Below are 15,472 nucleotides of genomic sequence, written 5' to 3' on the forward strand. Positions count from 1 at the left end.
GATCGATCAACTCGTGGTGTCGATTACTATAATCGTAACGGGAATTTACGATTCCCGTTGACATCTCTCCTCGCGATTGCGTCTCCCCGCGATTGGTCGAAAATACACACGAATTTCTTCAAATTTCATAAAATTGCAAGAAGCAATTAACACATTCACTTAACTGACAGCTGCGAGATCGATAGATATTTTTTCTTTCCATTTTCAAATTACTGCAAATGCCATTCTAGTACTATATCTGCAAGCAATAAAATTTGCGTGGCAGTGAATGGGTTAACAGAAAACATAACGGCGAAAAATATATCAAGCGAAACTCCTTGATACACTGCTTCGTAATTAAAATATAATATTAAAAAATGTAAATCCAATAACGTAAATTGACTCTAAAGAGAAAGACGCTGCAAATAAAACATCGTATCAACACAACACAACATTAACCTTTAATGATTTACCTTTTCAAATCGTTATCGTTAAACTCTCATTTTCATTCGTCCAATCCTTCATCTACGATCCGTCCCTTTATCCCCTTCTTTTCTTTAGTGTTCCAATATTTTGTTCTAACAATTTTTGAACTGCTCGCTTCTATATTTCATCCTCTGTTCCCATTTTACACCCCCCCCCCATTCCCACCCCTCTATTCCTAAACGCGTGACCTTGTTTCGCTCTCAACGAAGCGACCGACCAACGATGCAACAAAAGCGACAAGAGCGACAAAAACGACAAAAACGGCAAAAGGACGGATTCCGAGCCGACCGAATCGATTTCCCGTCGATATGAACGCGCGTCGCTCTCTTTCGGGGCAAACGCAAATGAGCAAATTCATTGAGCGCGTAAACGACCGTGTATCGAAAACAACCGCTGCTCGTTCGACCGACATTCAGATATACAGGGTGGTTGGTAACTGGTGGTACAAGCGGAAAGGGGGTGATTCTACGCGAAAAAAGAAGTCGAAAATATAGAATAAAAATTTTTCGTTTGAAACTTTGTTTTCGAAAAAAACGACTTTGAATTTTCGCTCGGTACGCGTGCACTTTATCACGTCTCGTTATAACGGATCTCACTGTAGATCGTTGTCTCGATGGAAAAATTAAAAAAAAATTTTTATTCTATATTTTCGACTTCTTTTTTCGCGTAGAATCACCCCCTTTCCGCTTGTACCACCAGTTACCAACCACCCTGTATAATTTTACTACGGTCTCGAAACGTGCCACTATCATCACACATATAATCGAATCTTAGTTTTGTGGAAAGTGCGCACGTTACTTTTTACAATATTATCGCGTACGTTGTCACGGACGCACACTTGTAGGCAAAATTTAGCGGTATCGACAGATTTTTGCGAATATCTGGAAAACTGGAAAGGCCCAGGGATGGGGGTTAGGTTTGCACAGAATCATGCCCCCGACAAAATTACTTAAAAAATTAGTGAAATCAGCGAGGTGAGCGAGACGTCGATATCACCTGTTTTGCATTCTGAGATTGGATAATAATATTGAATCATTTTACTTTAGAATTCGTAGAATTTAAAAAATTTTTAACAATTTGTTCCGTTCCCTCTTAAAATTCGTTCCATAATTGCTACACGATACATATTATTAAAGAAGAAGATGCGCATCCAATGTTTCATTTTTTTACGACAGTTTTCTACGCCTGATCGAATCTGAAAATAGCGATGATTTACCGCTAGATCTGTAATACGTAGATAACGAGAGTAATTTTTAGACAAAGCGATACAACCTTTATAATAATAAATATAATTTCTATAATAATAAATGTGCTCCTTTGTCATTTTCCTTCTACTCAAAAAAGTTGTCTCGAGCGATTTATCTTCGCGTCAGAGTGAATCATCCGTTCCACGGTGACAGTTTATCTCTCCTCTCACGGAACAAAAGAAGAGACTCGATTGGTTTGCGGCTCCTTCAAACAGTTCAAATCCGGGACCCGCCTCGATTAATCTTTACCGTATACACCAGCAGCCTTCTCTACACGCTCTTTAAATCATCCCTTCGCACTTGCCCCACCCTGTATACGAAATAGAATTGAACCGAACACAAAGAGAAGGAAGTGGAAACTTAAAATCACGTGCTTTGGATTCTCCATAGAAAGAAAGCTGCTCCTGATCCTGTTGTGCGACTGAAGGAAATAGCTTTAACGAGTTACGAAATCCTCGTTTCCATTTCTTTTACTATTCACGTTACGATGCTGTCTGTCGCTCTCTGATTCATATTTCATATTTCAAGCTCTGTTTACCTCTTTTATTATTATTTATTATTAAATATCGTAAGAAAATGTAAATTTGCAACGCCTGGCACGGCTGCCTGGCTGGCCTTCGTCACGACCCCTCGGCTGCGGGAAAAAGAAGCGTGTCAACACTATGTCACGGTGCTATAGCGTAGCAGGCTGCAACGTTCTGCGACGACGAGATGCCCAGTATATTGCAGTATTCTTTGTGAAATGTTCGACGAGGTCGAAAACAGGCGAACGGAACCGACACTTTTACGCGTTTCCTATCCACCCCATTCATCCTTGAATAAACGCGGCGTCTCGGACAAATCGGGATCCGTCTATATCGATAATAGATTATATTCCACCGAAATTCGCTTACACTATATGATATATATTTCTTTTTAATAAGAATATTTATTTTGCTCGTGCCATATGCGTTTATAGGAATAAGAAAAATATAGTACAAGTAACACCAGCAACTCCGAGGCAAGGAATCGAGATGTATAGAGAATACAAGAATGCAGAAATTCAAATTTCCAAATCTATCAAAATCGTGCGGGGAAAAAAGGCATTCGATCGATTTTCAAGCGACTCTTAAACACGACGAATGCGCGGTAACTCTTAAATAACAGCTTGCAGCAAAACAGAAGAGAAGAGAAGAGAAGAATAGAGTAGAACAGTGCCAATTATAATTGCGACACGTTAATTGCGGTGCGTTAGTTAGGTGATTGGACGAGGGTTGTAAAATCCATCTCTCCGCGTCCAGGTCTGCCACCGTCTGTTTATCGTTTTCGAACTGTCCAGGGAACTATGGAGCGCTCACTCCGCACCGAAACTGGCCCGAAAACATTGGCATTATGCCGGCGTGGCATAGTACCGAGGATTTATTGTCAGTCGGTATAACGACTCGTTTGGAATCATTTTAGTCCCATATCAGGTTACACGACAAATCGCAGACATTCCTTGTAAAAAAATATACCTATTAATTCTATCCCTACCTAATGTCTAGAAATCTAATATCTAGAAGGCTTAGCCTTTCGAGGAATTACATAGCGCAAGGCGCAAGCGGACGATTTTAAACGGTGAAGACGAAAAGTCCCTCCCGATATGGAATGGGAAGATATTACTTCGTATTTCCAATACGGAGCAGGATCTACGAATTACGATACCGGAATATTATTCGTAACAGAGCGATCCTTTTCAGTTCAGTCACGTAGATGCCGCGGCAACATTTCCATGCTCTGTTCCTTCCTGACCTGAGAAAGTTACAGCGGCAATAAGTAAAACAGATTTCCCAGAAACTGCTTCCCCAGGTAATTTAATTTAGTTAACGTTTATGTACTTTATTCTGGCACATATATATATCGGAAATGAAAGAACACCGGGGCCTTTCTTTGGAATTCTTCGGAAAATCCCCAATACTTTAGTCTTTATGACTTAACCCGATTATAATTGTCCGAGATTTGTGATAGTGAGCTTCGGCTGGAAGTGACAACTAGTCTCTGAACGTAGCCGCGGTCACGGGATGAACGTTTTTACCTAATAGAGGTATAGAGTTGAGGTGTAAGTGTTGTCCGTGATAATTGTAGCGCTGGCTGTAGATGTCGCTGCTGGGGTACTGCTGCTTTTTCTTCTGATTTAGATGCGTGGAAGAAAAATCGGACTCTGGTCGCCGGGATTCGAACCCGGGTTCCGAACGTTCGTAACCTAAGGTGCTAATCATTGCGCTGCCGTTATCCGACACTAGTTAGTGTCGAGTGGCTGTATTTGCTGTTAAGTGCCGCCACAGAGTAACTGTATAGCTCTCATTAAAAAGAAATAGTTGTAGCGGCACGCGACAGTAAACCCTCCAACGGTTTCTGTCCCGTGGCTTACTATACAAAGACCCCATTCTTCGGACAAGATGATTGCCAGATGTCGATACATCTTCACAGTATATTTCCAGCTAGCCTAAGAACCCGCTATAAATCTTAGGATTTTGTTAACTAAGGTCCTTCAGAAGGACAAACAGTCTTTATCCTAAAAGTCCCTAAATCTACCATCTACTACGGGAAGATACAGGAAATCTGTTTTTCTTCCCGCTGGCAATTTTCTCTCAAGGGCGGTTAGCATTCTTCTTCAACCACCAACATAGAAATTAACCAATTAGCAGCAACGCCAATTTCCCTTACTTTCTGAAGGAAGGCTTTTCTCGACGAATCCGATGATCTCGTGTCCTTAGACACACCCCATTATAGTTTTCCTCTGTGGCATCATCGGGACGGGAAATTCATTCTCTCTCGCGATCTCATCGACGAAAAGAGTAACCAGTGAATATTACGCGCCCGACTTAGATTTTGTGAGCACGTTCATCTATCATCCCGTCGACCGCGGATTCGTTATTGAATCTAGGATCATTGTCATTAGTTTCTCGAGTATCTAATTACCACGGTTACTTGTCCGGTTCTATGATAATCGTACTTGCACTAGTCAATGTCTTCTCTATTGCATAACGACAACGTGTAATCCAAACGAAGATTCGTTTCACGCCCCTAACCCTAATTCTAATGTAAACCCGACATATATAAAAGTAAAAAAATCCCAAAGGAAAGGCCCCGATTGAATACAGATGGTATACAGAAGAAACTTCATCTTCCTTAATATAATAATTAGTTGATGATTAGCCCGTCAAAGTCAAATTCAAAATCCAAATAAACAACATTTCATACGCATCGAACAGTTACTTAATATTACTGTATTACTAATAGCAATTATTAGTTATTACTAATAATAACCATAATAATAACCATAATTACTATTAGAAAATATTATGAAAAACGTCTTTGAATGATGAATCATCTGAATCATAAGCATCTTGCATGTCTTACAACCCTTGAATCTTATAGAAATATACAATCTTAATGAATATTTTCCTCCTTTTTAAACAATCTCACATTTATGTATGAATATAGCGGAAGGTTAGATTAATTCTCAGGAATATGCAAACTAAAAGTCCACGCCAAGTTTAAAGGAAAGTTGGGAATTTTGCAAGTACGCGAACCTTATTAAGGTGTGAATTCGATTGGGAAATTATTACCTCGTGGAATAAAAACCAGCTTATCGAAAATTTTCATTTTCTCCTGTGAAAAATCTAATTTTACAGTTTTAATACAGTTCTGCATATTGATACTTATCATAAATGTTCCTCCTTGGTAAGTTGAACATTTCAACACCCTACATCTAATTAAAATTCCACTAGAAAAATTTCCGCATGTGCCCCCCAAAAAATTTAACTTTATGTTTTTCAGTTTGCTAAACTTCCTATTTCTTCAAGTGTTGTGACAATATCTTTATGTTGGTCACAAGATAGCTTCAGTCATAACTCCTACATCTTATAAACTGTACAAGTACATACATATTTATCTTGTAGAGCAAAATGCCTGTGACCACAATATAAATTGTACATATAATATAATAATAAATAAATTATACATCATAATCATACATATAGGGAACGTAGCACGTTTAATATAAACACATGTACGTGTATAATTGTCTATATTCTCCAAATTAAGTTCAAAGAGGCACTCACCTTTCAGCGCAGCTTCCAAACCACGTAACCTTCCGACGATTGCAGCAAGCTGTGACTTATACTTTAACGAATCTTTCTCAGTTTGCTCGCTGAGTGCACGTTTCAACTTCCTATCCGCTTCCTGTTCCTTTATCGCAAGTGCGTCCTGAATGTGATCGGTGTGCACCTGCCCTTGCAGTTTCAGCTGCCGTCGTATCTCGTCCTCGAATCTTTTCTGCTCTTCCAGCAACTATGATCACCACGGCATAAAAAGATTAATCATTCTTCGATCTGTCTCCGACGATTTTCGTTTCTTATTGAACAATCCGTATCAATTTAGTAGTCCATTTATTTAGACATTTATCAAACTAAAATGGATAGAACGAGTCTCCAGCGAATACAATGGGCCATCGAGCGCGTTTTCAGTCGAAGCGAAACGTCCCACGTACAGGTGAAATAAGAATAAAATGAAATAAAATAAAAATAAAAATGCGTGAAAAAGGAAAAACGAGAAGACGGGGCGGGGGGCGGCGGGCAGCGAAAAAGTGAAAAATATGATTCTTGACACTCCGGCAGTGTTTCCCACATGTTGCACCGTGAAAATTAAGTTAAACGGACGACCGACCGCCCGCGTCAACCAGAAAGAAATTTGAAAAGGGCACAAGTTAAAAAAAACCGATACCACATATCGGGATCGAACAAATCCGCTGCATCGTTTTCTAATCTATTTCGAAAGATGAGAAACTGTCCGGTCCACGGCCACCTGCTGTGATAATTGCGCAGTGAAATGGAATCGAAAAAACCGTGCATATCTGAATAATTTCACACTCGTACAAAGCAACATCGCAGAATAATCTTCTCATAAAAAAATCGAACTTAATACAACCGACTCTAAACGTCCGAAGCAAAATGCGTTTTACTGCTCTTGGAATCTGAGTAATTTCCCATTGTCCTCGAAACTTGCAGCTCTGAGTCCAGAGATAAAAGTTGGACGGAACCGATTCACAGATCAATTTTTTCTTCGAGAGATGCTTAAACGAAATCGACTCGAAGGTTCGGGTTTAATAACACGGAATCGAGTTTTTCACGATTGATACGTATTTCCGACCCATTTCCGACCCATTTCCGACCGACGGAACGCCTGAAAAGATATCCGGCAGTGATAGTTTCAGTTTAGCGGGCGATCCACCGGTGTCGATGTCGATGGCCACCCGATTTCGGCGACGAGAATGCACGAGTCGATTATTTTAATATTCAACGGACGCCGATTCTTGCACTCGGGAACTTTTAAACTGACGGTGGGAAAAGCAGAGAAGTTTCTCGGCATGCTTCGATACTCCATCTACGAAATGAATTTTCTTCGAAATCTACCGCGAAAGTGGTAGGGAAATTTAGACGCTTCAACAATATGGTTGAAAGTCGAAAGTCAATAAACTCCAATGATGTTTCTTCGATGAAATTTCACGTTGAATTTATTGATTCAACGCGTATTTTTCTAGATTTGTTGCAAAATTTCGAAATATCAGGAGCGAAATATTTAATTTTATAGAAAATACAAGTTAAATTTGATCTAGTTAAGAAGCAAATTTTGATTTTACTTCGCATTGAAATAAATAATGAGAATAAGATTCTCGTGAATATTCCTTATTTATTCTTGATTCAATTTACGAATACTTATTGCACGTACTGTAAAATAGATTTATCACATTCCCAAATATTTCAACTGTTATTTCGTAGGTAATTATTGAAATCCACGAGCAAAGCCCAAAACTAATATCTGCTGTAACAAAATAAGATTCATGAAATTAATAACAGCCGTACAGCGCAACCGAAGCTAGGAAAGGAATCAAGTAGTATTAAACCAAGTGGAGTCGGACATTCCATATTTTACAACTGTTCACGTACTGAACTGATTATAAAATCCATTCAATAAGATCTCCATATTTTCTCACAGTACTATAAAAGAAATTTCATTCGAAAAATAAGTTTTACGTAAAATATCAAAAGCAAAATATGTTTTATAATATTTAGAAAAGAAAAAAAACAGACATACTTTTATCCAAGGTTCAACATAACGTAAGAACATGACATGCGAAACGTCCAAAGTAAAGTAAAGCAGATACTATTTACGATATCTATAGTATGCAAGAAATTTCTCCTTCTTCCTTTTTCTTTTCCTCTTTTTTTAAATATAACAGCGTACACAAACACTTAAATTTTCATAAATATCTGCAATCTAATTATGTGTTAGTAAAATATAGCGCATTTGAGCGCGATTTTCCAGTTTAGTTTCAGATAAGCGTCCACTCGCTCCATTCTCCCGCTGTTTAACCTCAATTTTTGACCTTAATTTCAACAACGTTGATCTATATATCCAACTCTCATTTGCGAAATAAATCAACCCGGAAAGAGGCAGAGCAGAGAGGGTTCAAATTGAAATCGCGTTACCGGAGAATTTTTCTCTCGACTATGCCTGTGGCTGGTTCTAAATTATTCCACGCTGCGTCCATAAAGTCTGGATGGCCCATAACGGGAGCAGAAGGCACACACGCCGATCGATATCGTTCGAACGGGGCAAAAGGGGGAAAAAGATCGAAAGCGTCGTCCGATCTGTCTGTGTGATCAGGCAGTTGTTCGATTTACGCACGCCCGTACCGAAAACAATGTTCATGCCTTCATCCAGGTTGCTAGCGCAACACTTGTTCAAGACGATACATTTACGAAAAACCGGATGTACGGCCTAATCTACGTTGTGCCACCATCTACCTTAAAGATTGCTCAAAAGCCGCAGCAACAACGTAAGAAATACGCTGCCTTCTTTTATATCGGTGCGTGAGGATGGAAATGCGCGTGTGACAGATACGATATATCGGCATCCAGTATGCATCGTTGTTGAATTAAAAATAGTTCAGTATAGTCGCCAAGGAAGCAAAGAAATAGAGTTTATTCAGAAGAGAAGGAAAAGCAAGAAGAACAGAATGAAAACTGTCGACTCGTGAATTTGTAATCCATTGTCTATTTGCTGTTGTAATTTGAATAATAATTTCTCGAATTCGAAAGATAATTCCGTCCAGAGAAAATCGATGAAATGTGGTGTGTTTATCGAGACTTTTGGGGAATTGAATGGTCGGAATAATTTTTACATAATATTCGAGAAATTGAATATTTCGAACATCTAAAAGATTGAATCATTAGACCAGTTTTTGAGTCATTCTCTCTCTTTTCTCTTTCTCTTTTTTTCTCTCTCTTCTTTTCATGATTATCGCATTAATGTAATTTGGAAGTTGAACTTTGGAAAAGAAATTTTACAAACTATCCTCAAAACCATTGGTAATAGTTCACCAACTAAAAAATTGCGAAAATATGTAGATACTAGAAAAATGTCGCATTCTTATAGGTTCTTTTTATCGCTGTAACACAGGAATCAGAATTACGTCACGACTGAATGTCGATGGTCCAGATCAATATTCAGGTCAAATAATCATCAGGCTTTCTGTTTGGTACCATTGACGTCAAAATTCAAGCCCTACGTGAATGTTTAATTCATGAAGGATGGATGTTTAGAACACGCGCAAACAAAGGAGAATTACAAAACACCTTTCCACATCCACACAGGATGTGGATGCTAAACGCTCGATACTAAAATTCTCGCATGAAAACACATACCGTGGTGATTTGTTGCTAAAGAAAATGAGGTACGTCAACTCTGAGCCCCTCGTTTACTGAAAATTGAAAGCCTTTGAAGAGACGCGTATAATGTTAACGCGAAGCTCTCCTGGACGGACAGAAGGAATACTTTATGCGCAAATGTCAAGTAACAATTTAGTAGGTCCACTCTTTCATCGCGATCAACTCGTCCACGCCACTCTATAGCAATTTCAAAAATTCTCTCTTCCTGTCGTCCAGACTACCCTATCTATCCCTCTGTGAGGTCACGTTGACAATTATTCACGACTATCTAAATTGCCAGTTTCTTAACTTACATATTCTTTCTGCAATCTCCCAAATCTTCGAATAAGACCGAAAACAGCGGATTCTCGACTGTGTATTAAGTCCTTGGCAGGATTTCAAAGTCGTTCGAGGAAGAAATGATTTCATCGATATTACAAATCGTGTTCCGATCGATCGAGCAACTTTCAAAGCTTCCAAATCGACTTGAGTCTCTCAATTCTCGGAAGGTTTATATTTTCGATTTTACAAGTCGCAACAGAAGCCGTCGTTACAATAAAAGAAATCCTGACCAAGGACATTTCATTTGCAACTAAACTGTTTCGCGTGGCTAAATTACTTTTTAGATTAAACGTACGATCAAATGAAATGAAATTTTTAAGATATTGCAAATTTTTTCAAACATTCGTATTACATTCATAGAAATGTACGATTCATTAAATAATAATGTCTTTTGAAACAATTCTAATATTTTCAGAATTACAGGATTCGGGTACATGGCACTAGAATTTATTTCCTTAAAATATGATACAAAATACTTTTAAGTACACAAATTTAAAAAAAAAAAACGAATTTTCAAGCCCCTAAACAACAAATGTTTCAATTGAGAGTAAAATATGTACAATGAAAATAATTAAACCATATACGTCAGCGTGTAGTCAGCATACGTCCAATCGATGCACTATCGTCCTAAATTTTCTCTATGACCCAGTCAGATCCGTTAACTTGTATCCCGAATGGAATCGAGGGCAAACTCCGAAACGAACTTCGAAATGAACTCCGAAGCGAACTCCGAAGACAACTATAACGATAGCAAGTCATAGTGATTCCTCTGAGCGAGAATATCTCGGTGTGACTAGGCACGTGTATACCGGATATACTGCAAGGTTAGTCTAAAGAGATAATATTGCCTACCACTAGCAAAATATTGGCGGCATGCCAAATGGAAATAGGTAAAAAGTCCGAAGGATGGCAACATGAACTCTCCAACTCTTTTTCCACTCATCATCCTTTGCCAAATAGACAGATATACGCCCGTATACGTATACAGAAATACGTAACATTTTCCATATGCAATCGCACAGAACGACCAAAGTATGCGACGGAATGTGCCATCGCCTTTTCTAATGTCATATTCTATTCGTTATAATCATGAAACCGTGTATACCCACCGTTTACTTTCACGAGGCAGCTACCGATTCAAACCCTCTTCATATTAATTTATTGTTATCTTGCGGGGGTTATTGCCGACGGCGTCATTACCTTCACGCGTGTTTCGTTAATTTCCCACGGGAAATTGGTCACATAATTTTCAAATGGACTACGCCTGAGAATATAAATTTGAACTGCACGGTATTACGCGTGATAATACTATGATTTAATATTTTCTTCAGTCTCGTTGGAAAGTTTTGCGTTATTTCTTCCAGATTTGTGATGGGCTAATTAACGCGACCGTGATACCATACCACAGGCACATACACTCGTGTGTTTCATTTGGACATAAGGCTCAACTATGTATATATACGGAGATGTTAGAATGGAAGTAACTCTCTTACCTTTTTGTTAAACTCGTCCTGAAGAACTTGCTTCTCCTTGTCCAGCTCGAGGCATACCAAGGCGTCGAGTCTTTCCTGAGTCGCTACATCGCCCGATGATTTTAATGCTGCCTTGAGTTTACTCTCGTTGACCGTCTATAACCCGACAAAATATAGAACACTTACCGATTTTTACACTCGAATATTTGAGTGACTTATATAATATCTTATACTAATATTTACCCTCATTTTTTCCAATTCCTTTTGCAAACCATTCACTTTGTTATACATGTGTAGAACGAATAAGTCAAAAGCGTCTTCGTCGATGGCCAATTTTTTCTCGTGAATGTTGATATCGGGGAAGAGTATCTGAAGTTCTTCGTTGAGATTTTCACGGGCAGTTCTGACTTGCTTCCAGTAACGCTCGGCCATATTGCTACTTTGTATTTCCATTTCGTACTTTTTCTTCGCTTCGTCCACGTCATCTAAGATTTTCTTGATATTTCTTCGAGCGGCAGTTTTCATGTGTGATGGCGCCTCGAATTTAGGGTCGTCGATTAAATTATACATCTTTTTCAACGAATCGAGTGCTTGATTGGCATGGTCTTCCGCCTCTTTAATGGCCTCCCTCCTCTTTTCCGTTGCATCCTTTAGTCTAGAATTAATAAATAAACGTTTCTCATTTAAGAGAACATATAATTACTTTATTAATATAAAGTAGTATGCATGAGAAAAAAATACCTGTTCCAGACAGAGCTACCAACGGTGGCGTTAACACTTTCTACGACTTTTATCACATCTTGATTGTAATCTTGAATAGCACACGCTGCTGTTTGATAAGCTGCGATAGCTTTGGACGCAGTTTCGCCAGCAGAAGTTTCCAGTTCGACCAGATTTACTGGCATCAATTCCTCGGATACATCCTTGGCAGGTGGCTGAGGTTTTTCGGCCACTGAGAACATAGCATGCACGTTCATCTTCTGTTATGTAGAAAGATAAAATTTGGTCACATAGAATTACACGTTTAAAGACCTACCGATTTCGATTTCTTCTCCTTTTTCTTTACTTAATCTTATTTCGGTATAAGGATCGTTATTAGGTGGTTCCTTCTTATCAATGAGTGGTACAAAAACTGGCTTTGGTGCTATAGTACACATGTTATTATCAAATGTTAGTAAGCAAAATAGTAATTACCTAGTCCCTGTTTTAAATAAAACAGTTTTTTTTATATAGCAAAACTCTACATCTAAGGCGATTAAAAAACGAAGGAAAGGAAGGAATGGGGTTAGGGATTATTAATGGAGCTCACGTATATAGTCTTCAAGGTTCGCGCAATCTAATCTTTTCTGACCTGATTCCTTTTGTGATTCTCCTCCAAAGATGGCACTTAATAATCTAAAATAAAACAATACTTAGATTATTCTCGATTATTACGATATAATTTACGTTATAATTTATATCACAAATTCAAATAGTAATAAAGTCCAACTTACGTTTGCTTTAACGATTCAAAGAATGTACGTATGAATTCAAAATAGGACGATTCCTCCTGAAAGATGATCTGAATTGTTTTGTCTGTACCAGGTACCCAACTTTCAAGATTTGCACGGAATTCCGGGTTATGCTTTGCGTAAAACAATACACCCGATGCTCCTATTGCCACGGCAGTTAGAGTTAGCAGTGTTCTCGAGCCTCTACTTTTCTCGCTTTAATAATAAACATTGCGAAACAGATTATACTTATTTAACAAACAGGAAAGTTTATTAATTTGTGGAAAGAAAACTTATAATCATTTACATATTTACGCTACATTCTATAACATTTATTTTAATTTTTAAAGACACATTTCATATTCAACATTTTTTTAATGAAAGAAGATCATAATTTATTATGTAATACAATGTAACAATACTCTCACATAAACCTTGAATACCTCTTTGTTGAATCTGTGGAATACCTATGTCCAGATATTCTGGATACAAGCTCCACATCCTTGGAAAATCTAAAACATACGATGCACACGAAATGACACGTTGAAATATATTGTATAATCGGTATGAATATATATCACATGACCATTCAAAATGTATAATTACATAATAAATTTGCTCTAAATGGTAATGTAAAGCGTTCAAATACGAAATCTACGGAATAGAATATCTTGTCAAATATAACCTAACCTGCACCTAAATGGGAGTTAAATTCAAAATACACATATGTAGATTGGATAGCATATGCAGACTTCCACTTGATAAAATGTATCACGTAAGGATTCAAATAGAAACAACAATACAAAGTATTTTTCTCTTCTAGAAACAACTCAAACGATGACAAGTTTGACAATTGTGGAAATGAGTTTAGAAAACAGGCGGAGAAATCAATTCGCTTACCTACATTCCGGGTCGTATTTAACTCGTGCACGTGTCTCGTAACATCTAGTTGTCAAATACAGCCTAGAAGATCCATGCTTTTTGACCTAAAAGACCAACAGTGGCGGTGAAATCGCCTGGAATTATGTAAGCTCCTAAATATAAGCCATCTTGTCACACGAGGCGGGCAACCTTGGTCTTTGCAGGAATATTCACTGACAACTTGCGAAAACATCGTCATCGTGTTACGATCACGATTTCTCATACAGATCACGAGTTATGTCTTCCCAGAATAGCAGCAAACAACAACGAATTATTCAAATATTATCACAGGAGACAATCGCGACAGTAATGTCTAATAGCATAATGTGAGCGACAATTTTCTATAATCCTTTCGTATTTTCCGTTAAATCTGTGTAATGCAAAATCACCAGGCTCGCAAGTACAATTTCTTACTTTTTACTTACTTTACGTACCCTATTTAGACCGTTGCACGGAAATTTTAATCCAATTCGGAACATCTTTCGGGTGGCCGGTTAGGCAGCCAAAGGAAAAAGGGAACGACGGTACAAAACAGCTGGTTACCGACGGAACTAGAGGAAAAGAAGAATGTTGCGTATTCTTAGTACCGCTATTCGAGGTGCGTGATAGGTATTTCCTTATGAGTTCACTGATACTGCCCTTATCTACATCGAACGATAATTCGGTGGCTTCATTTTAAACTATTATTCGTTGGAATTCAATAGTTCATTGTGCGATAATCATTGCAAGTTCGTGCATTATAGGTTATGTTTGATTAGATCAATCAACCATTTTGATTCTCTGACGAACGGAACACGGTGGAATTGAAAACGAGCGCGATTATTAAACTGATACGCATATGTCTACCAAACATGTCTCGCTTTACAATTTAAATTAATTTTATCATGAAATCCTGTGACTTGATTATTGTTCATGTAATTAATCTTATATCAATATTTCAGATATTGCTTTGCGAGACAGTGTTGTCAATGTAACAAGTTCTCTGATCCCTAAACAATGCCCTATTACACAATGTATTCAACATAGGTTCTTTGGTGCGTTTTCTTCTACAATAAGTAAATGCAACGATATTGGTAACACTAAACAAAAGCCAATATTTGGGTATGTACACTTATATATATATATTATATATATACTATATATATTACTACTATATTATTATATTATATATATAATATTACATAATATTATATAACATTAATCTGATATCAGTTATTGTCAGTCATGTAATTAAACTTAACAGCAAGATACAAGTTGATAGCGTTGTATCTCCAATGCTAGTAACTACAACAACTCCTGCGAGAACAGTTACAAAATATTCTAGGAAGAAAGGTAAAAGAAAGTCTGTGAAAGCTGTGCTTGATAGGTTCTATAGACTAAATTGGTAAAATTTCAATATGATTTAATATTGTAATACTTACTGTTTAGTATACTATGCAATACATGTTTATTTAATTATAGGGGCATATGGATCAGAACTTTTGCTGGACGTCATAGAAGTTTGTGGAAAAAGTCTCAGAGAAGCAAATATAGACTGAGACAGCATGTTTTTTGTAATGCAACGCAATCTACTATGTTGGACAAAATGGTAACAAGCTATTGGAAAAGACCGCACTATTATGTAGATGATCCTTATAACCCATATCACAAACGCGAAGAGTTTCCTTTCACAAGAACCAAACCAAGACCATTCTAGATAATACAGCTTGTATAAACTTTGCTGAAAAGACCTATATTTGGAAATAAAAAGTCTGTTCCCGTGTATGTAATTTCCTTGAAAAATTTAATCATTTAAGAAATTA

The 15,472-nt window shown here is 37.7% G+C and overlaps 2 protein-coding genes across 14 annotated transcripts in view; one reads left to right on the forward strand and one right to left on the reverse strand.

The window, feature by feature from the left end:
- The window catches only part of LOC126870248 (MICOS complex subunit Mic60), a 104,865-nt gene extending 90,612 nt beyond the window's left edge, over positions 1 to 14,253 (reverse strand). For 7 of the 12 annotated variants that reach the window (XR_007691248.1, XR_007691247.1, XR_007691246.1 and 4 more), the window contains exons 1-10: positions 14,096 to 14,231; positions 13,650 to 13,735; positions 13,184 to 13,261; positions 12,753 to 12,965; positions 12,569 to 12,654; positions 12,296 to 12,403; positions 12,001 to 12,211; positions 11,503 to 11,914; positions 11,281 to 11,415; positions 5,798 to 6,026 (exon numbers count right to left, since the gene is read on the reverse strand). Coding sequence is in view for 8 of the 12 variants with exons in the window: in XM_050627774.1 (XP_050483731.1) it covers positions 5,798 to 6,026; positions 11,281 to 11,415; positions 11,503 to 11,914; positions 12,001 to 12,211; positions 12,296 to 12,403; positions 12,569 to 12,654; positions 12,753 to 12,965; positions 13,184 to 13,261; positions 13,650 to 13,735; positions 14,096 to 14,149 (1,612 nt within the window). In the remaining 4 variants the exon portion in view is untranslated. Of the gene's footprint in view, positions 1 to 5,797; positions 6,027 to 11,280; positions 11,416 to 11,502; positions 11,915 to 12,000; positions 12,212 to 12,295; positions 12,404 to 12,568; positions 12,655 to 12,752; positions 12,966 to 13,183; positions 13,262 to 13,649; positions 13,736 to 14,095 lie in introns of all 12 variants that reach the window. The other 5 variants (XM_050627770.1, XM_050627769.1, XM_050627768.1 and 2 more) reach the window with 5 other exon arrangements.
- LOC126870258 (39S ribosomal protein L35, mitochondrial) lies at positions 14,120 to 15,439 on the forward strand. 2 transcript variants are annotated; one of them, XM_050627795.1, is made up of 4 exons: positions 14,120 to 14,268; positions 14,612 to 14,771; positions 14,893 to 15,054; positions 15,132 to 15,439. In XM_050627795.1, the coding sequence occupies exons 1-4, from the start codon at positions 14,238 to 14,240 to the stop codon at positions 15,364 to 15,366; spliced, it is 588 nt and encodes a 195-aa protein (XP_050483752.1). In that variant the 5' UTR covers positions 14,120 to 14,237; the 3' UTR covers positions 15,367 to 15,439. The 2 variants fall into 2 exon arrangements, with proteins under 2 accessions (XP_050483752.1, XP_050483753.1); XM_050627796.1 differs by having other exon boundaries at positions 14,914 to 15,054.
- Positions 15,440 to 15,472: the final 33 nt, after the last annotated feature.

Source organism: Bombus huntii, chromosome 10 (assembly GCF_024542735.1).
Source record: "Bombus huntii isolate Logan2020A chromosome 10, iyBomHunt1.1, whole genome shotgun sequence".
NCBI classification, from domain to species: domain Eukaryota; kingdom Metazoa; phylum Arthropoda; class Insecta; order Hymenoptera; family Apidae; genus Bombus; species Bombus huntii.

Bases quoted from the DNA above. Each gene is read 5' to 3' on its own strand.
- LOC126870258 (XM_050627795.1), top strand. From the start codon at position 14,238: ATGTTGCGTATTCTTAGTACCGCTATTCGAG. The intron at 14,772-14,892 runs GTATGTACACTT...AGTTATTGTCAG, and splicing joins AAACAAAAGCCAATATTTGG to TCATGTAATTAAACTTAACA. The intron at 15,055-15,131 runs GTAAAATTTCAA...ATTTAATTATAG, and splicing joins AGGTTCTATAGACTAAATTG to GGGCATATGGATCAGAACTT.